The 21,963-nt window shown below is 41.3% G+C and overlaps 1 protein-coding gene across 1 annotated transcript in view; it reads right to left on the reverse strand.

Annotated features, from left to right (window-relative positions):
* Positions 1–21,963, reverse strand: part of NSF (N-ethylmaleimide sensitive factor, vesicle fusing ATPase) — an 83,505-nt gene that overhangs the window by 6,529 nt on the left and 55,013 nt on the right. The window contains exons 13-19 of the mRNA XM_068660766.1: positions 20,524–20,619; positions 19,918–20,074; positions 18,613–18,746; positions 16,450–16,516; positions 16,179–16,258; positions 7,207–7,341; positions 6,328–6,441 (exon numbers count right to left, since the gene is read on the reverse strand). Coding sequence (XP_068516867.1) covers positions 6,328–6,441; positions 7,207–7,341; positions 16,179–16,258; positions 16,450–16,516; positions 18,613–18,746; positions 19,918–20,074; positions 20,524–20,619 — 783 coding nt within the window. The remainder of the gene's footprint in view (positions 1–6,327; positions 6,442–7,206; positions 7,342–16,178; positions 16,259–16,449; positions 16,517–18,612; positions 18,747–19,917; positions 20,075–20,523; positions 20,620–21,963) is intronic.

Consider the following 21,963-nt stretch of genomic DNA (forward strand, 5'->3'; position numbering starts at 1 on the left):
GAAGATGAACCAGCAAGAGGTCCTTGCAACAAAGATGGCCAAGAGCATCCTGGGCTATGTCAGGAAGGGCCTTGCTACCAGACCAAAGGGAGATGGTTCTTTCCCCTACTCAGCACTGGTGAGACAACACCTGGAGCACAGAGCCCAGTTCAGCGCTTCCTAGTACAAGAGAGACAGGGACATACTGGATAGAGTTCAGCAAGGGGCCACAAGGATGACTTGAGCATCTGTCATAAAAGGACAGGCTGTGAGAACACGGATTGGTGACCCTGGAGAAAAGAAGGCTCAGGACTGAGATCCTGAGGGTGAATCTTATCAACGTGCAGAAAGACAAGGCAGGAGGAGTAGAGAAGACAGACTCTGAGTGGTGCCTGTTGACAGGACAAGAGATCACAGGTACAAACTGAACTACAGGAAATTCCATGTAAACATGAGAGAAAGCTTTTTCCTTTGGGGGTGATTCAGCACTGTCAGGGACTGCCTGTAGAGGTTACAGAGTGCCCATCCTTGGACATATTAAAGACCCAACTGGGCACAGCCCTGAGAACCCTATTTTAGTTGATCATGCTTACATCAGGGTGTTGGATTAGACAAAGATGGGAAAAAAGCACTATAGCGGGAATCAGGTTCAATTAGCAGAGCACAGATGTTTAGTACCTAACTGCTCTCAGAAGCATCCACTCAAAGGGCAGAAGGCCACAAACGGTCTCTACTAGAGAACCAGATAGCACCAGCACAGTGATGGATAGCTGGGAGCTTGGTAAAGCACTCGATACAAGTTCTGGAGAGGAAGATCAAAACTGGCTGAAACCTGAAGTTACACAGACAGCCAAAGCAAGCCTGGGAACCAGAGCTGCCAAGACCAAACTTAAACAAAAAGAATTACCTGAGAGAGAATATGTACTCTCTCAACAAATTTAAAGACAGGTGGAAAAAGGAAAGAATTTGAGAAGAAGGATGAATTGTATCTGATCTTTGACAAGGAGTAGAGAAGTGCATGTGAGAAGGATCCCTGACCTTCTCAGGTAAGACCTATAGCATTTTTGTAGATACTGGCAGTAAAGATCATAGAATATCCTGAGTTGGAAGGGACCCTTAAGGATCATCAAGTCCAACTCCTGGCACCACACAGGTCTGCCCAAAAGTTTAGACCATGTGACTAAGTGCACAGTCCAATCGCTTTTTAAATTCAGACAGGCTTGGTGAAGTGACTACGTCCCCGGGGAGCCTGTTCCAGTGTGCAACCACCCTCTCGGTGAAGAACCTCTTCCTAATGTCCCTGCCTCAGCTTAACACCATTCCCGTGGGTCCTATCACTGGTGTTTACAGAGAATAGGTCACCTGCCTCCCCACTACCCCTCGCGAGGATGTTGTAGGCCACGATGAGGTCTCCCCTCAGCCTCCTCCAGGCTGAACAGGCCCAATGCCCTCAGCCACTCCTCGTACGTCTTCCCCTCTAGGCCCTTCACCATCTTCATCGCACTCCTCTGAACACTCTCCAACAGTTTCATGTCCTTCTTGTACTGTGGTGCCCAGAACTGCACACAGTACTCGAGGTGAGGCCGCACCAGTGCAGAGTAGAGCAGGACAATCACCTCCCTTGACCAACTAGCAATGCCGTGCTTGATGCATCCCAGGACACGGTTGGCCCTCCTGGCTGCCAGGGCACACTGCTGGCTCATATTCAGCTTGCTGTCAACCACAACCCCCAGATCCCTCTCTGCAGGGCTGCTCTCCAGTGTCTCATCGCCCAGTCTGTATGTATAGCCAGGGTTGCCCCATCCCAGGGGCAACCTACATCCCATTTCCCACAACCCTTTGAGACCTGCCCGTCAGCCAATTGCTCACCCACCGTATGATGTTTTTGTTAAGTTGTACACTGGACATTTTGTCCAGTAGGATCCTACGGGAAACTGTGTCAAAAGCCTTGCTGAAGTCCAAAAAGATCACATCAGCATGTCCACTTCTAAAAGAAAGGACTTCTTCAGAGGAGTAACTCAAGTGGCAGCCCACCAACTCCTCAGACTTGACTTCTCACATGATCTAAACTGTCAGATTATCCATGAGAAAACTAGAAGAGCTGGGCAAATGAACTGTGAAGAATTGCCTTGCTTGCAATACTCCAAAAAAAAAAATTAAAAAAAAAAAAAAAATATATATATATATATATATATATCATTCATGTTGGAGCCACAAGGGCCTGGTTCCCATATACTGTTGAGGTAATAGGGGCTGGTGAGATGAACATATCATGAAGGTCTGAATTCAGTGCTGACCCTGCTTTGATCTAGATGATGTCCTGAGGCCCCTTCCAACCAGAATGATACTGTGATTCTAAGTATTCTGCAAATAAGTGAAACCAGAGAAAGGCAGCTTCGATGGTTGGAGGAACAATTCTCTACTTAGATACCTGTACCCCATACAGAACCATCGCTGAGCAACAAAGACAAAATTTGTATAAGCATCAAAAATATTTTGGCTACCAGTGCCAACAGCCTAGTGCATAAAACAGCGTACGAAGAGTCCAGACACTTTCTACAGGGGCCACAAAACCAGACAGTTTACAGAGTAAAGAAAAAACCTTTCACATCTCCACTTTACCTGAGGAACCGTGAACACTGAGATGGAGCAAGGCATGACTTTTGGCCACCAACAAAAAGCCCGAAGCTGACAGAAAGACAACCTCACACAGAACCTTCAAAGGCCCTGGCTCAATCCAAGATGACTTATCTCAGTGACCGACACAGGGGTCAAGAATACTATCTACCTGCAAAGAAGATGCAGGTAGATAGTGCAAAGTTAGGAATCCATGGAATAGTCAGATGAACCCTCAAAACTTAAAAGCTGGAAACGACAACAAAGGACCAATCCAATAGTTGTTAAAAAACACATAAACATAATCTGAGATGGGTCTATAAAAATGAATCTTTTTATTACTAGAAAACGTGTGCTAAGGCCATCAGCTTCAGATTTGCCAATGCCACTGCTCCATCTTCCTAGTCAAAGATACTGCCCCCTCAACTCATTTCACTCAGACACAAGAAAGTGGCTATGGTAAAACACTTTGTCCATCATCTGTACTAACAGAGCTTCTACAGAATCTTTTGGGAACAACAGCATCCATCTACCTACACAATATCTTGTCCAAAAGACTAAAGCATGGATCTGAAAGGCAACAAAGACAAACTTGATCAAACAGCTAATTCAAAAAACACAGACATGAAAGCAAAAGGTTTAGCTGTCCTGAGAGGAGCAGAAGATGGTGTCAACAGAGTGCAAAGGGGACACAGGTTCAGGACTCTTGAGCAGAGCCTTTAGTGACCTGTGAAAGGAGAAATGCTCCTATCAAACAGGGTGAAAGGTTTTCTAGAAGAACAGAGCGGAGATCAGCTCTGTGACACAACCCATAGAGGTCTCAAAGAGGTGGCAAGGAAACAGCTGCTCCTTCTTGGTAAATCACCATTTTCAGGACGTGCCTGGGAGTCCCTAGAGGAAAAGGAAACTGGAGAGACTTCATAAATCTTCAGTCATGAGAAGAAGAGATACTCCAGCAAGATGTGCATGCCCTTGGGTAGCACAGTACTCCTGTAAAGCTATCACAAAATGCAAACTCTTAATAGGTCTCAGTATATTGTTTAGTATAACATACACTGTATTTTATGATGCTTTTCAAAATAAATTCCCATGTATGTTAAAATCATCTAAGCTGTTTGTCTGTAATGCAAGTTTTATTTCTGCTAAACAGAAGGTACCAAATCAGGAAGTGTTTGAGGTTCAGAAAGGGGCTTTCTGGAGAGCTGCCTGGCTCAGTCAGGTTGCTACTCTGAGAAGGAGCAAGACCTGACAATTTAACCCAAGAGCAACAAGATGGGCAGGCAAAATAAGCAGACAGAACCAGTCCTCTAGCTGTGGAAAATGAAGGCTCATGTATGCAGCAGCACCCCAGGGTAAGGTTGCAGGGTTAGGCCAGAGTGTAGCTATAATGGCACCCGATAGCACTATGAAGAGGTCCACGTACAGCAGCCAAGCACACTTCTGAACTAAACTGTTCTGGATTCGCATGGCAGACCATGAGTGTATCCATTGATCAAACACTTCTTTTGAACAAGAACTGAACATCATTCCAGGACTCACAGTGTAAACAAGATGACCAAACTATATGACACTAAACGCAAACAGTTCAACATTAAAGTAAACAGCGAAGTAAAACATTAGCACAGTTTGAAGGAAATTAAGCTGCCAAAAAGTGTGGGTTTACAAGGTTTGTAAACAAGGTAACAAAGCAACCCAAGGCATCAAAGCGATGCAGTGGTTTATGATACTCCAAGAGAAGATACTGATACTGAGAGAAGTTGAGCAAGATTTGACTTTTAAACAAACTGGAAGTCATTTAAACAGTGTAAGAATATCTACATATAGAACACGTTAGGTTTACGAGTCTAGTAAAACAAAAACACAAATTCAGTGACCACAGAGAAGGAAGGAAGGAAGACTATTTTTATGGTGAAAGAATTCATTCACCATAGGACCTAATCACTTACATTTTGAGAAACATTGTCCATCACTTGGAATTATTAAGGATCTCAGGTTTCTGATCTAATCTCTTTCTAAAACACTGTGTTCTAGCTCAGTGAAAAATTAAGTATCTCATTTAATAAAGTTCTCCTTTCCTGGAAAAGCAAACCAAATCGGGTATTACTGTGGTAATATTCTTCTATTTAGTGACAGCCTGTATCGCTTTCCTTATTAATAGCAGTTGTGAAGATGGAGACATGCTCTGTTGTGAAAGATCTGAGCTGTTTATGTCTTTGTATTTAACCTCCTTGTACTATTCACCCAAATTGAATGTAGTAACAGAAGTCACATCACTACCAACCACCCTTGTATAGTAAACACAGGTGGGTTACCAGCCATCTATGCTGGCAGTAACAGCCCTTCCTTTTGTACTTCTTCCACATTTCAGGAGTGCCATGAACACGGGAGTTCTGCCCATCTCCCCCCAGCCTCACTGGTCATAGGCTCATCTACAAAATTGTTACCTGGTTAAAAAAAAATGCACAACACCGGTTTACCTGTCTGCACTGCCCAGGGCCTGAAGACTCCCTGTCTACAGTGTCCTAGGTGTGCAGCCACAGGGCGATGCTGTGAACAAGTCTGGGGTAAGCATCTCCACCCACACATCAGACACACAACTGTCCACAGTTTACATAACCTTCACCTTCACTTTTGACAAAAACAAACACTTAAGGTCAGAGCAGCAAAAGAAAACGTCCTGCGTCAGAAGAAGGAATCCATTGTCAAGGCTAAGTGAAATGGACTGCAAGAGAGCCAGGCAGTCCCTGAGGCCTGCACCCCTTAAATACATTTAATACATGTGAGCAATGACTTACTGACTTGCCTGTAGGTATGGAATTAAAAGCCAAGGAAGAAGAGGAAAAAGTAATCTAGATAAATGACTTTATTCCCTGAGGTGACATCTAGTCAGAGCATATCCTTAGTGCTGTGCAAGTTTTAACAGAATTGTGAATAGTGAACAGAGGGATACATGACTTATATGCTGCTAAACTACATGCCTCTTAGCTTATGCTCAGCCTCTCCTAGGAAGATCTAAGGACAGTTCACTCAGCTGCGCTAAATCCATTTGATGTGAAAAGAGAGCGTGTGAGGGGGGGGAGGACTCAGAAGGGCGCTGAAATGTCAGCCGCAGAGGATTAGGGCTGCATGCTACACCCTCTCATTTTTAGCATGCATATACTGTCGAGCACGAGCTTGATGGCTGGCTTGCAGGCATAGATGATGGGTGCGGGGGAGGGTTAAGAGCTACATATTTCTACCCTCTGCAATTATTTTCTTTAAAGTGCTGAAAGTGGAAAATAAAGAGAAGAGCAGCTGAACAGCCTGACAGATTTATCTTCTTCAGGGAAAGAGCACATACACCTGCACAGGCACCTTTTTCTTAAAAAAGAAAAAAAAGAAGAAAAAAACGCAACACTAAGTGATTGCTATCTGCAAGCTTAGCATGCTGGGTGTAGAGAAGAAATTTCACAAAAGGTAAGTTAATCCAATCCCTCTAGTTGCCAGATGCTCTCCTCTGAAATGCAGCTCTAAACAGCCTATAGGCACTGTGGTTTTTAAAGATCTCTCCATGGACCAAGACCTGGAGATTTCTTTGTTCTGAAAATTCCTTCTCACCAAAGGTCTTTTCTCCAAAAAGACCTTTCTCGAAAGCTTCCCACCACAAAGCTGAAGTAGGAGTCTGCAGACAAGTGGGAACCCTTGAGACTGCTATATTTACCCCACTCCTTCCTGGACCAGAAAAATTCTTACTTGTAATGACATTTCTATCAGCATCAGCAGCTTCTTGATACCAATCCAAACAGACTTCCCTTTGACGTTCTGTGCGATGGTGCTGCGTTCCTTGTCTTTGAAGTTACCCAGGAGCTGGAAAAATAATTAAGTCAGGATCCCGTCATTAGGAATAATACTACCTAACTCAGGACAAAGCAAACAAGAAGCTAGCGTGCATTTTCTAGCTTAGAAGGACAATTTGTTGCAATGTCTTCAGACAAGGCAAAACACTTAAATTCTTTTATTCCACAATTGTTCTTTTCATAGCATCTTTTATCAGCCAGTTATTTATTTGCTTTTATGATTCATTCCAGGATTTCTCCAGATTAGAGTCTAGGAGGAACACAGTGGCTCAAGTCACAATAAGTTTCCAAACCTGCTGCAAGAGTGGCTTTATCTGTCAGGCTTTGGTGATATGATCACAGTGGTAACAGGTTGCACAAAAGATTTGCCTGTTAAACTTATTTTAACAGCCTTCAATTTTCACTACAATTTCCACTATGGCATGGAATAAGCCATTTAGAGTGCAGATTTACAAAGAATCTGTATCTTCAGCACCAATCACCTTCATTTGACTTTCCAGTTCATGAAAGCTTAGCACCCTCCACTTTAAGTATCCCAAAAATATTCGCTAACCACTTCCATATCCTTCAAATCTTTCAATCCACTCCACGAACTTTTTTCCTAGATCTACTGTTCTCTCATTCTGCCTTCATTTTTCATATGAAAAAGTAATTCAGAGAAGTTTTATACTTGTTATGACACAGTTAAGTGGGACAGCATTCCAAAATGCAGATCTACTGGAAAATCATTCATTTCCAGCAAGTTTTGAGATTGTCATCCATTAACTTTTCTCACCTCCAAAGCCTCCATCAGCTGTTCCCCTGTTGCAATGTTGGGCACATGGATTGTGGTACTGAAAGCATTCAACATTTCCATTTCCTGCAGGACATCTTTGCGACTGGTGGTTCCAATGATGAGAAGCTTGCGACCCTGTCCACACAACAGAGTAAGTATCACAAAAGGAGAAACAAAAGAAGACTGGAACCAACCTTGGAAAGCTTCAGCTAACAACAAATGAAAAATAGAAAATGACCATTTAAAAACACCACTTAAAATAAAATTAATAGCATTACACCTCTCAGTAAGTGAAAGTTGTCAACATCCATCATACAAGACTAGGATCAGATTCCAGAAGTCTGGCGTAATTGCACCAATGGAGTCCAAAAATTAAGGTACACAGAATCCGCCAATACTCACAGCTTTCCTATCTTACCTTTTCTGCTAAATTTGTCATTATAAATAGCTGAATCCTCATTAAATTTAAAAGCATGATTAAAGCTCCACTCCCAAAAGCTCAATTACAGACAACTTCTCAGAGGATCATCCTCTCTTCTTCCACCCCCCCTCCCCCCTTTTTCATTTTTATTTTTAAAGAAATCCTGTGGGTTTAGTGACATTCTCTGGCACTGTACTGACAGTTCCAATGTTTTTACAACTCACACTTTAATAGCAAAGCTTGCCATAAGTTCAGAAGATTTCTCATTGCCAGTGTGGTTGCATAAAAGGACAGTACAATGTCTGGCTGCCTCCAAGCTCAAGCCAAGAGAGCACACCAATTCCACACTGGCCTGTGCAATAACAGGGTTTATAAATAACAGAGTTAGGGAACGAAGAACAGAAAACATCAACTGCCAATAAAAATCAACTTTTGCTTGTCCATCCTGCATATGCCATGTGAATGTTACCACACAGTGCTCAGACACTGACTGGTGATGGCTGATGGAAGGCTCTCATTAGTGTATCAGCTTTGATCAGTCCGACTCAGCACACAAAAAGCCCGCAGACTATGAGGATGCCTGGCTGGCCCAGTATCCTTCTCATTTGCTGTACAGAAGTTCAGCTGGTGCTCAGACCCAAAGAGCAAAGTTCTAGATTTGACTTTAGGACACAAAACATCTGTTCAGTGATCGTTAAAAAAAAAAAAAAAGACAACAGAAAAAGACCAACAAAAATTATCCCTACAGAGCAGTCAAACTGCTTTGCATTCCTTTGACAAAGGATGAAAACCTGTTTAAACTTAATACAACTTTGATGAAGACCAGGCATCTTCACAGCCAGACAAATGCTTTTTCCCTGACTGCCATTGTATGTCACTGACCTTTTGTGTTTGGGCAGATTACGCTCCTGCTTTGGGTGATGGACAATACGAAAGCCCCAGAACCAGTAACTAACTCAAGCGCTCACTTCAAGTTTGTTTTTTAGCTCAGACAGCACAAGGAAGAAATGTCTGGCAGGTTGAAACCAGAGCATGCCCCAGGTCACAAGCTTTGCACAAAGGCACGGTCAGGGGAACACAGCGCTAACACTGCTGTACAGAAATCACTGCCTACACCTCAGGAGGTACCGCACTCACGATTCAGACACCTCTTCACACAGGAACAACCTGAGAAACCTAATGGGGAAAAGCAGCCAATTTGTGAGCTGATGAGAGAAATAGCAGGTTTAAAACTGGGGAGCAGAGCAAGCAGAATAAGGTCTGAGTGTTCAAAAATACCTGTAGGGTGCCCTGAGCATATGACATCCACAGAAAGCGTGGCAAAGTACAACAGTTCAGCAGGCTGCTGCTTCTCCTCTGTTCTGCAGGTCTAAAGCTTTAAAACTGCATGTTTTGTTTCCTTTTTTATGGTCATTCTATAGCCAGGGAAACATTTTTAAAGAAAAGTATTTTATCACTTTTACAAACTGGAGCCAGGTCTGAGCAATTCAGTAAGATCATGAATGCAAAGATGACGAAACTATGCCCTCAGTGGAGAGTAAGCAAATGGGATTTGAATCTATGCTGCTACAAGGAGCATAAACCAAGGAATTACAAAACCCCCACCAGGTTCTTATTTTCATCTGAAAAAGTTAGACTGAGAAGAATAAATGATGCTCAGCAACAGACAAGCTTTTCACTTACACACACTGAAAATTTCAGTGGTCTTCATCTTTGGAAGGGGTTGGTAAAACAGACTTTAAACGCAGGCTTGGAAGCTGTGTGAAATGAGTTCTCCAAGGACACTAAAATCCTCATCTGATCGTGCACCATAGAAGTGTGATAACAAACACTACGGAGTGCCTCTGACATTTGCTCTGAAGTTACCACCCAAGGAAAAGGTTAAAAGGTGCCTTCCACTTGCTAAGATATACTTGGGATAACAGCACATGTGACAGCAGAACTGATGCATGTTTAAAATCTTCCATGAGAGGAATGCAGAAACAGAGCTTATCAGCAGATTTGATGGAGACAGTTTCATCTCAATTCTGATTTACTTTGCCTTCATGGCTCTTCTATAGCACACTACCCTCCGTGTTTTTGTTCAATTTATAAATAATACTGACATATCTGATGTACGTGTCAGTAAAAATTATAAGCCCCATTAGGAGAAACCATAGAATCCTAGAATGGGTAGGGTTGGAAAGGACCCTAAAGCCCATCTTATTCCAACCCCTGCCCTGGGCAGGGACCCCCACCACCAGCCCAGGCTGCACCTAGCCCCATCCAGCCTGGCCCTGAGCACCTCCAAGGATGGGGCACCCACAGCTTCTCAGGGCAGCCTGGGCCTCACCACCCTCACAGTAAATAATTTCTGCCTAAATCTTGCTATCTTATTAAAATAAAATGTAAAAAGACATATGTATGCTGTTATGCACCTTCAAACAGTTTTCTCATTATACAGATAAGGTACCAAGATAGAAAGGAAGTCAGAGAGACTCTAGAACAGAACCCAGACCTCCAAAAGATGCACCAGCCCACTCTTGCAAAACTACACCACCAAGACTATCTGCTTTACAAACTACAGCAGTTGTTTTTGTTTTGTTTTTGTTTGTCTTGTTGTTGTGTGTTTTTTTTTTTAATTTTTTACTGCATGTGAAACCTACACAACTCTTACAATGCAGAACAGCTTGGGTAAGGGACATATTAATAACAGTTTCACATGGACTATGAGCACTGTATTTGAAAAACAAAAACAAACACCACAACAAATGCTCAGCTGCACTCAGCAAGGCAGTTTCTGTTGCCAAAGTACAGCTTATAGCACATGCAATGTTCATGGCACAGCAGATAAGACATTGGTCAAGGAAGTAACAAGCTTGCACATTAACTACGTGAAGGATGCCTGAGCAACTTCTACATTGAAGAAATACATACTTGATAACACCAAAAATGGAGTCTCTGTAGAAATTTCACTAGAGACTAAAAGGTCTCACCAGAAGAAGACAAACATTTAGAAAACAGAAGACATTTCTGTACGAAATGTAATCAGTGAGGCAAATTCCACCTACTCTAACTCCAGGTTTCTACATATGATTTCATTTTCTATACTTCCTTTTCGTTAACAAAGCCCAGATGACACTTACCTCCTCCCAGAGCAGCTCTGGGCTCACACAGCAATCTGTTTTCTAAACAACTAGTTCAGCTGTAGAAAACCAAACTTGCTATGGCCACATTTATTCACATGAATCCCAAACTTGCTGTAAACCAGGCCAGAGGACAATTACTGGACACACAAAAATGACTCTGAGCGACTTATTACAGTTTAGGAAAGCCACTGGAATCAGTCATTGTGGCAAGTTCTGTGGAAGCGTCAGCTCAATGCTAAGCATTACTCAAAGTGCAAACACTTAAAAACTGTTAGAATGGGAAAAGAGAAAAACAGAAGTCATTATTCTACAGTGTGAATCCACAGTGCTCTTAACTGCAGAGACTGTATGCAATCCTCATCAATTCAAACAGCACTGAGCTGGAGAAATTAGAGGAAAGCAATGAAGATACGCAGAAACATGGAATAACTTCCATAAATAGACTCTCGGTAAATTAACAGGGGAAAAGGGTAAACAGAAAGGTCCGTAAAATCAGCGGCGCAGCAGCGGAGGAGATGAGGGAGTAAAACTGCTCTTTCTCACCATAAAAACTACACAGCACTACATGAAATTATCATGCATTTGTTTTAAAGCAAACAAAAGGATACTCACTTTCACCATACAGTTCTGTTCAATGTAAACAATACCAACACTAAGAACACAAAAGTTTAACAAGGTTCAAAAGTAACAGGACAAGCTAGGAGAGGGCTGATCCCTCAGCAGGTTTCACATGACTGTTAGGATCCACACTCAAGACCCACAGGTGACTGAATGGTAGAAAACTCGTTAGAACAGAGGGCTGAACTGCAAAACTGTAATTCAAGTTTTTAACTGTTCCACAAAAAGCATTCGTTTTCCCTGCTTTCTTCAAAAGACACGCACTTCAACCAGCTACCTCTGAACTTCAACCACTGGAAAACCAGTTACCGTAAAACAAGCGTAATCTCTGCTGTACCAATTACTAAAAGAAAATTAAGTGTCAGGAGTCCCTTGTACTTCCCAAAGTTTCAGGCAACTTGCTCAGCAAACAACTGGAAAACCTACAAGTCAGAAATGTTTTGCCCCAGGCATTGCCACGAAAGCATGCAAAGCCATAAGGCCAAGCTGTCAAAAGCTGACCTCAGCCAATTACTCTGCAGTGACAACCCACCACCATGTAGCAGTGGATTTATTCTTGCTATTAAGATGCACTGCTAAATTGCCCCTGTTTTCAGAAACTTAACATTTTTTGATCCTTAATTTCTGCAACAGCCATCGCAAAGGCCATATGCCATGTTTGGCCTGTAAAAGATCAGGATTGGAGGTGAACCTCCAAAGATTAGGCATAGCTACCACGTAAGAAGGAACTTGGTTTTTCAACAGCTTAAGATCATTTTATTTCAGACTCATTATCAGGACAGTTTTAGGACTAGTTCCTTCACTAACGGAGATTAGATACAAGCACAGCACCGAAGTCTGGATTCCTCATACCTGTTTTTAGACAATAGAGGTGCCTCAGTTGGAAGCCCAGGCTCCCTCCACACTGCTAAGGAGACAAAGATGTGCAACTTGCCCCCACTGCATTCTAGAAGTGGGGTAACCCCAGATTTCACCTCTCTCTACTACACAGATTTTATCTGACTAAAGGACATAACCATAACCAGACAACTACAGCGTTCAAAGTTCAAAAAAGGGAGTAGTTTTCAATGACTACATTTTCAAGCATTACGAGATTGATTCTTCTTAGCACTCACTTCCTAACAGGCACCAGATTATTGTATTGACTACCTAAGACAAACTAGATCATAAATGAATTTCATAGACTGCTACAAGCAAATGAAGTCCCAGTGTGTCAGCGGAGTCTCAAATTACATCATTTCAGCACATCTCACCAGCCCCAGGCAAAGGGAGCTTAAAATACTCTACAGCCAAGTGCTGGTGGATACTGAAGTGCCTCTGTTGGATACTCATTGGCTGCTCACTCAACTTTGGCCCCTTCTATATTTTTAAGTATATGTTTTGAGATTCTTCACATGTAATGGGAGAAAATGCAGCTCCCCAGGTTTACAGGTGTAAGCGTAACATCTCTATTGATTGGAGTTGCTTCCAATTCACACCAAGTGATGTGGAATCGGGAATGCATGTGGGATTATATCAAACAAGGAGATTATTTTCCTCTTTCCCCTATCAACTTTCATAAATCTGCAAAAGCCTCCTGTGTCCCAGAGAGGAAAGGGGCTGGGGGCCTCTGGGAACAGTGGAAGGGCATCCACAAGAGTGTTCGAGAGCATCTCGCTAAGCCAGACATTTCATAACACTGCACAAATTGTACGTCCAGCTTAGCGCGGGGATGCTGCAATGGTCTTTCACCCTTTGAGCCAATTGTTAGCTTTTCACAGGAACCAGCAGGGAAGCACATGTGAAACCTCTGTGGGGCTGGTGAGCGTCTCCATGCCTTGTGTGACTCTGCATGTAGATGAAGCAGCTTCGGCTTTCGGAGCTGCTGCTGCTTAGTTCTCAGAGAAGTCCTTTTCTCCCGCTTGGCTCCCCGCTGCGACAGTCCTTTTCAGTTTTTCTATCCCCCCCAGCCTCTTCTCCTGCACAACACAGTGAAACTTGATTGAAATAAAGACCCAAGAGAACATGGTTTATTTTCTTCTCTTCAGTCCATTTTAGAAAAGCTTTTTAATTGGTTTAAAAAAAGATGCTAAACAAAATGCAATGTTTTTCAGTCTTCTTGAACGAGTAATAGATACCACTATTTAAGCATTGCTCAGAGGAACTAGCAGTCATGAGCAGTGACTGGGAATTTAAAGCAAAATGACAAACGTTTCTAATTTATTTTTTTTCAAGTCTAACATGTTTACTCCCAAAACTTCTGCAAAGTACAAACAAGCTAGAAAAACAGAAGGTTTGAGTATGTGCCCTTCACACACCGCGTTAAAATAATATAGTTGCAATAAGAAGAGGGAAATCTGGGAAGCAGCTTTCATAAACCAATTTAACAGAGACATATACCTCAATGCATAATTAATAAGATATCATCCCAGAAATGCTCTTCTTACACACATAGCCTACAGTAATTGTAGGAAGCTGCTTGCACATTAAGTATACTCTGCAAGTGATGTGACAACACTGTGTGAATACATAATCTGGGCCACAAAGATGGGAGCAGCAAAGCTGCACTGCCGGAATGCTCTCTGCTTCCCACTCATTCCTTGCTTGCACTTTCAACTGCTTTGTCGTTCCCATTCTTAAGCTTTTCAAATCACCTGCGTTCGTATTTTGGGCCCCTGCAACTACTGACAGAAAAGGAAGCCAGGTACTGCCTCCCCAGCACGTTGCCAACAATTTCTCCCAGCACTGGGACACGTATGGTGTATGGTATGAGCCAGGACACTGTTTTTACAAGGAATGAGGAATGAACCTAAACCATGACCCCAATCCCACAGAGATTTGCGTCGGTTTGACCTCATGGAGCAGGTTAGTACCACTGATGCTACTCATGTACATTTAAAGCATTTATCTGCATCTCAAATTACAACCAAAACCCTTGAAACCAGCCATTCCTTCCAAATAAATTGCTCCCCAAGGGAACTAGTGATCTCAGAGGGAACTTCGAAGGGCAATGATTAACCAGCAGTATTATCTCCCTTGTGGGTTTCTCATTTGAGCTTAAAAGCCTTAAGAGTCTCCTTGCCCACATTCAATCTTTTTCACAGTAAAGGTTCACAGCAGAGAACTCTTGGCCTTTTCCTGCATGAATCCACATCTTATACACAGTTGTGTTTGGTGTTTTGTTTTGTTTTTTTTTTTAAATGAAAGAAATAATCCCCAGATGACATGATTATCACAGAGAGCTCACAAGAAACAAACATGCTAGAAAGAGCCCTATGATCAGAACAGCAAAAGTAGGTCAGCATAAAAGGCCCTTCTAACCTCATGTCCTATTCTACAGTAGCCAATAGTGGACACTTAAAAGAAAAGAAAAAAAAAGCATCAATCAAACAGTGACATTTCCTCAGAAAACTCTTTACCCTCCAACAATTTATGGCTTAAGTCACCATAATATTGGCTGTCAACCCAAAGTCTTCCAGCCTTGAGGGCATTTCAAACATTGCAAAGTACAAATCTCTAGCAACATGCATAAACTTGGCAAATATCTGAGAGCTTCAAGCCCGGCATCCTGCTTTCGGGGAGACTTGGGTGCCAACAAAAGTGCAACTAAGCAGCAAAATACATTCAGAGGACAGTGATAAAATGCAAAGCCTAATATTATAAATTCCTTGGACTACTGAGTCAAATCATGTTCTATTTTTTCCTGCTTATCTATGGGAACAATCATTTCCTAGTACTATGGGAATACCTAGCAATAGGTTAACGATTACATGAGATTACAGCTATCAAAAACAGGGTTGCGCAGCTGCATACAGCCAGCCTTTCTGTTCCAACTTACATGATAACAGAATCCAAGTTTGATATCAGAGGCTTCACATGGCACAGACAGCTCACTGGGAGAAATCTTTGTTCTCCCAGGTTGACAGTCACAAGGGGAACTTCAGGGTCTGTGGCATTACAATTTAGTTCAAAGTTCTAGATTTGAAAGGTCTTTTCACCAAACTATCTAATGAAAACAACACTCATGCATACATAACTGTTTCCAAGATATTAAAAATGACAAAAAAAAAAAAAAAAAAAGAGTTCAGCCAGGCTGTGTTTCTCTACTTTTACCTGACACCAACTTTCAAGGTTTTCCTGTTAGCATGTTACTTATTCATGCAGATACTTTCACACACAGCACAGAATTCTAGTGAACGACAGGAAAAATAGCAAACAAAAAAGAAGCGTCCCTCCAAGCTCGTCTCATTCAGTGCAAGCTTCAGAAACATTATTGCTTCTGATTTTCTTAAATCTCGTCAAGTCAGAAAGTACAAATTGACAGGGCCAGAAAGAGATGTAAAATCTGGAGCCTTACTCACCTTTTTTCAATTAACACCTGATAATTTCAAGTTAAGAACAAATTAAAACCCTAGCATCCCCAATCATACATTACTCAGAAATCAATTCTAAATAAGAAGGGAGCACGTGCTTGAGCCAGGGATCAATTTGGAGTGTACTGCTCCTTGGTGAAATCAGAAAGCTGACTGCTTGCATGTTTGAAGTTTACATGGTAAAGGTTTAACCTGTTTCCTTTGTTAGTATTTCTAGGGCTAACTCCGTAAGATTCACCCTTAAATAATTAGATAATTAATGATGAATCCTTTGTGGTTATCCTAGAAATGTCTAACTGAATGAACAGCAGCAGGCTAGGATTAACTTGTCTGAATCAGAGACAATAGCACTAATACCACTGGCAGCACAGCAGTTATCAGCAAGACACAAAGCCCTCCACTGTCAAAATTATTACAGGAATAAGGCATCTCCCTCCTCGATTACTTTCTTACCTGAGGGGGGGCCTTCTTTAGCAGTACAAGAAGGGCTTGCAATACCAGATTAGAGAACCGTGGTCCAATTGGAACGTAATCTGAAATGAAAAATGCATTTTAATGCCCATTAAGCAGTTGCACATATAAACCACTTGACAGTAACAAAAAGCAGTTCAAAGCTCCTAAAGTAAACAGTTCCAAACCACTTCTGGTTTGTGATATTTCAATACTGCAAATATTTCAGTATTTCTGCACAACGGACAACACACTCCCCATTGTCCTAACTCACCTAGGAGTCTCTCAATGTCGTCCACAACAACACAGCTTAGCTGGGACTTGTACGCATCATCAAAGATCTAATAAAAACAGCAAAATGACTCACTGTTAAATCTCAGCAGCAAAACTACAATAGTCACGATTGGAACTGTTGATTTGTTTTTAACTAAGCACAGCAATATTTAGAAGAATAAACAGAGAATAAAGAACATAAGTACCACAAGACTAGACTCTACCTGCATTTAATAAAGCACTGACAATCTCAAATTCGGAGATGAGCTTTGTTTATTTACACAATACATTTTGCAAAAAAAGCCAGCTGCTGCTGCATTTGATTGTAAAGAATAGACAAAACAGAGCACCCTTCCTTTGGTTTTTGGAGCTGGGGCAATACTGAGAATATAACAATACACACACACAGACAAAAAAAAACACTACCACGATCATAATGCAATTATGAAGTTTTTATATACAGGCTGGATATTGGTTATAACAAGACCTAGTGATTAAGCCTCCATATCACCCTTTATAGAGCAGCAACTGCAAAGATTGGATTTAAACTACGAGTAGCACTAAGGACTTCAGTGGTATTGCAAGCCTACCTCCAGCATACCCTGGATTCAAGTGAAATCCAGAATGATCCTTTTAGAATCTAAATTACAAACTGGGCTTCCAGCTGTGAGCACACTGCTTCTCTTAAAAACTATGCAATCTTGCAATGGGTTATTTCTTTATTCTTAGAGTAACATATCTCATTTACATGCCTAATCCGGTATAATTCAGCCAGAAGAGTAAATTGCTTCTGTAAATGAAATTTCTTTTCTTCCACCTGACTACTTGAAACAATCTAAGTTGTTCAATTTGTCTGCATTTCCCCTGCTCCCCAAGTTGTTAAACCTCTAATTTAAACAAACTTTGTCATCTCAAAACTGTTCCTAGTTTAATTCAGACAGGATCTGCTCCTTCCAAGTGCAACCCTGAGCCTTTCCTATCTTCATCTTTGGAGACGAAGCTCCAGGCTTGCTCATCACTGCTCAGATGTTTTGTTCCATTTTTAGTTATGACTATATATCAGACCCAGCTGGGCCAGAACCTTGACATTTTCCCTTCCAGAACCACATAATCCATGCACTAACCACCCTGAGACTTTATTCAAAGCGATCACATGAAATCTCCTCAGCTGGGACAAAGCAAGCAAACATTTTTTTGAAGACACATGAGCAAAAGGCCTGTGAGCTATAAATTTATACATGCTACCTTCAGCAAGATCCTTGCCTTCTTTCAGGTCTACCCTGTCAGGCACCCTGAAAACATCCAGAACAAATGTGATTCTTTCTATCTAAAGAGCTTCCTTTGATCTTTCAGTGCCTGGAACACAATTATCAAAGCAGCTAATTAACTCAATGGCAACATGCACAGGTAGCATCTTCAAAGGTGCCACTTCTTTGCTTCCTGTTCAGCAGCAGGAGTTTAACCAGAACCCTCTGCATTCATTTATTAGCAGATTATTAATTAGGAAAATAAATTCCAAACACACAATGAACATTTCTTTGTGATCACATATGGAATTACAACTGACCACAAGCAATACCAAAAAAAAAGTTTTCCTGCAGCTAGAATAATCTATAATACTAGTGATTCTGCCATTGAGCTTCAACTGAAGAGACTTTTATTGAATTAAATATAAAGAGAAGACTAGTGTAGAATCTAAAGCATTTGGACACTACACACAACTGACTTTACTCTTCCAGAATTCCACAGTGCACTTGCTGAGTATTTGGGTGGCCTAGTACATTATTACAGAAGACTTTCAGAAGATGGGGGATAGCACTGCTTTAACACAACACTGTTTTTACACAAAGCAATATATCCAACATTTTTTCACAAGATCTGTTTGGTGATACACAGAGCTTACTGAACTGCTGTCATTTTGTTTAACAGTCACTGGTCAGTGTTTGCTGGGTTTTTCAAAAGGGTTCCTAAAGAAACTAAGTGTCATGGGATGAGTGTCAGTGCCCCAAAAAACATTCATTTAGTTTTTTAAACAAACACGTGTATAGGAATTTAGGACCTACAGAGGAAAGAAAGCACAATCTCAAGGAATATTCACTTTTCAATCTACTACAGTACACAGAATTGAATTGTCATCAAACAAAAGAGGAGGGTGCAGAAGTACCTTCTTCATAGCCTGGCACTTGGCTGTTTCAGAAAATCCAATCATCTTATCAGGAGAACAGATCTTGATAAAGGGGAAGTTGGATTCCTCAGCTATTTTTGCTGCTAAAGCAGTTTTCCCACTGTGGGGGGGACCTGATCCAAAGGAAAAACAAAATTAAAAAAAATCAAAGGAGAAAACATTTCTGGTAAGGCTCAGCATGGATGATATTTTAAATATGATTATGATTTTTTTTCACAGGTATTTGCAGTGTGAAGTGCCCTTTTCTTCTACTTGCAGAGGGAACACTCCCTCTTTCTGCAATCCAGTCCTCCAGATGAAGGAAATTAATGCAACTATTTGAGCACATGCAGTCTGATTTGCCATGAAACAAACACAAAAGAGAATGAGACATATTTTATAGAAGAGGGCACTGCAGCAAAATCAGTATGTGTTTGTATTTTGCAGAATCTTTCTAAACCACTTTCATGCCCCTTAAAGATATGTTTTCTGGAGGTACCATGGTAAACAAGCAAACAGCATGAATGCCAAGTAAATATTGACAAAGACAACTTATAATTTGCCTGAATTCACACTAGGATAATTCAAAGACCAAAACACATCTGAATCTATACACCGAGTACAAATCAATCTGAAATACAGTAAGGTACTGCATACAAGCAATATGTTGAAATATGCTGACCACAAACACAGAATTATTCAGGGGAAGCTATTCAGGGTTTAATTTCAAAGCAACAAACCACTAAGCAATAGAAGCAATCCAAACTTTTAGACTTCAAGAAAAAGAAAGAGGGAAGTGGTAAATAATGTACACTCTAATATCTGCAACAGAGATATTGAACTAGCTTCCTAGACTCTTCATAGTCAACAACAGTGTTGATGGAGGGCAATCCTCCTCTAACAGTACACACCGAAAAGTGGCCAGATGAACTGTTGTTTGAACTCAGTTGATAACACTGTTGAGATCTCCAATGACTTGAAATCAAATAGTGATACCTAACTCAGCTAAAGATGTTTGAACTGTAAAACATCCACATTTAGATCAACCGCATACACTCACTTTTCTGTTGTTCCAAGACCAGGATTTAGATCATCCCCTCAAATTTCATGCTGAGAAGTCAGTGTTAATATCTAAACTAATTTCACCCAATATAGAGAAGGAAATTAATTCTATTTTTCCTCCTATATGTTACTTCTACATGCAGTTGCAGGATATAACAGCCACCATGTGGGCAACAGATAAAAATCGTTTACACAAGTTGTTTTTTTTTAAATACATATGTATATATTTTTTTATAACTTTACCTTCTAGAAGAACGCTAACAAGTGGAGTACGGTCGCTGTTCTTGGTCTGTTGAACAAGCAGCTCCCCATCATCCAATACCCTTGTTACTGGATCACCCCACTTAATAATACCATTCATGATATAACTCGCATAGTCTTCCTGGTTGGTTCCAAATGCCTATATTAAGAGAGGCAGCATTTATTTTACACGTATCCTCAGCACATATTCTAATCAGTGCAAGTCACCAATGTGTTTTGAATCTATGTCATTTAAAGACAATTCTCAAAAACGGGGCTTAAGTCTCCTGTTACAGTCCGCATGAAAGCTGACATCGATTGACTGAAGTAGCATAAAAGGGAGAGCGTACATACAACAAGGAGAAGAAACTGTGCTGCTTTATTTGTTCTATTGCTTTTTAAGATTCTTGCATGGAAGAAAAGGTATAAAATAGAGCCTTACTGTTGTTGCAGGCAGAGAGCAGCTCCCTGCTTTCCTTCCTACAACACAGGATACAATACCTCAGACCACGGTGCATTACAGCACGTCTGATCCCAGAAGGAAGTTGCTCTCTTGCATCATTAACTGTACTGCGTGACTATCGCCCAAGTCGCATGCTGCCTACTCACCGGTTTGATGTCGTTCTCCAAAGACGCAAAGAAGTCTCCTCTTGTCACTCGTAAGCTTTCTGCCTTCTCCATATCCACTTCCACTTTGTTGCTGGCCTGAAGAGGGCAACAAAACACAGTGAAGTGCAGCACTACTGCACCTGACCCCTTAGCAGCTTCCATCCAAGGATTCAAACCCATAGATGGTATGCAACAACAAAAATGCTTTTTAAAAGTTGTTGAACAACTGCTGGGTACCACTGGAGCAATCATCACCTTCAGATCCACAGCCATCTGCCAGTCCCCAAAAGTCATTGAGTAACAATTGTGACATCCCACTGGGTGAAAAGTGAAGAGCATGGCCATGATCCCACTGCTCAGAGAAGCAACCCCAGATATGAACAGGACAGAAGCTCTGCACCATCCTTGCTGCTGCCTTACCTCTTTAAACCATCTGTCAGTGAAGCAGACACTAGTGCCGATATGGGACTAATCTCACTTAAATTTAGATTTCTATAATGTAGAGGAGTTATGTAGCTTCCCCTTTAGAGTAAGGAACCATTCCCCCCCGGCCTTTAGAGGCTATAGAAATATTTCTTTATTACACAGTCCAGGTTCTAGCTAGGAAGGTGGTGAAGCCTCTTCCATTTTGTGATTTTTTTCAGAAAGACAAATTCAGGTTTGGTTAAACCCAACTCTAGATTTGCCCACTCCATTTTTGACAACTTCAAACGATTCACTTTCCTCTCCCTACATGAAAGTCTTTAAGGGGACTGGTAAATATTAGATTTCTTCCTAGTTTGTCTTTATTCGCTTCAGTCCAACCAAAGCTGTGAATGTTCCCAAGGCAGCACTATCAGCAGCATTACTTGGAATAAACAAGCTACATTTGTTTACTAATTTGTTTACTAAGTAAGCTACAAAGCTCAGCTCACATTGCTCTCCTTTTTGGGCAGTTTGGGAACAGCAGCAGCATTTAAAACCTAGTGACTGGAAGCAAACATACAGAAGACAAAGCACTACTGCGATCTTTTCTTGTAAATCATTTCTAGTACCTCTAGTTGTGACTGAGGAGATAGCTCAAAGCTGCTCAGACTGGAGCTAGAAGAGGTTTTCAAGAATTAAAAACATATTGAGAGTAGCCTTTAAAGCTGTAGGCTTCATTCGGATGTATTACTGACTATGGCTGCAGCTCTACAATATGGAGCAGCTCCACTTACTAGGATTATTTCTAGATCTGCAAGTATATTGATTGCCTTGGGCAACAATCAGGAATTACATAGATTTGAAGCAACTTTTCCACTAAGTGTCGTACAAACACTGGCTATTACAGCTAATCCTATCGGTGCAGTCTGCTGAGAATCCTGAGTGGAGTTACATATATCAGAAAGAGGATTAGTCACAAAAGGAGGGCAGAAGTTGGTCTGAGGAAAGCAATTCATCTAACTGCTAAGTGGCAAA

The sequence above is a fragment of the Anas acuta genome, chromosome 25 (assembly GCF_963932015.1).
Source record: "Anas acuta chromosome 25, bAnaAcu1.1, whole genome shotgun sequence".
Classification (NCBI taxonomy): Eukaryota; Metazoa; Chordata; class Aves; order Anseriformes; family Anatidae; genus Anas; species Anas acuta.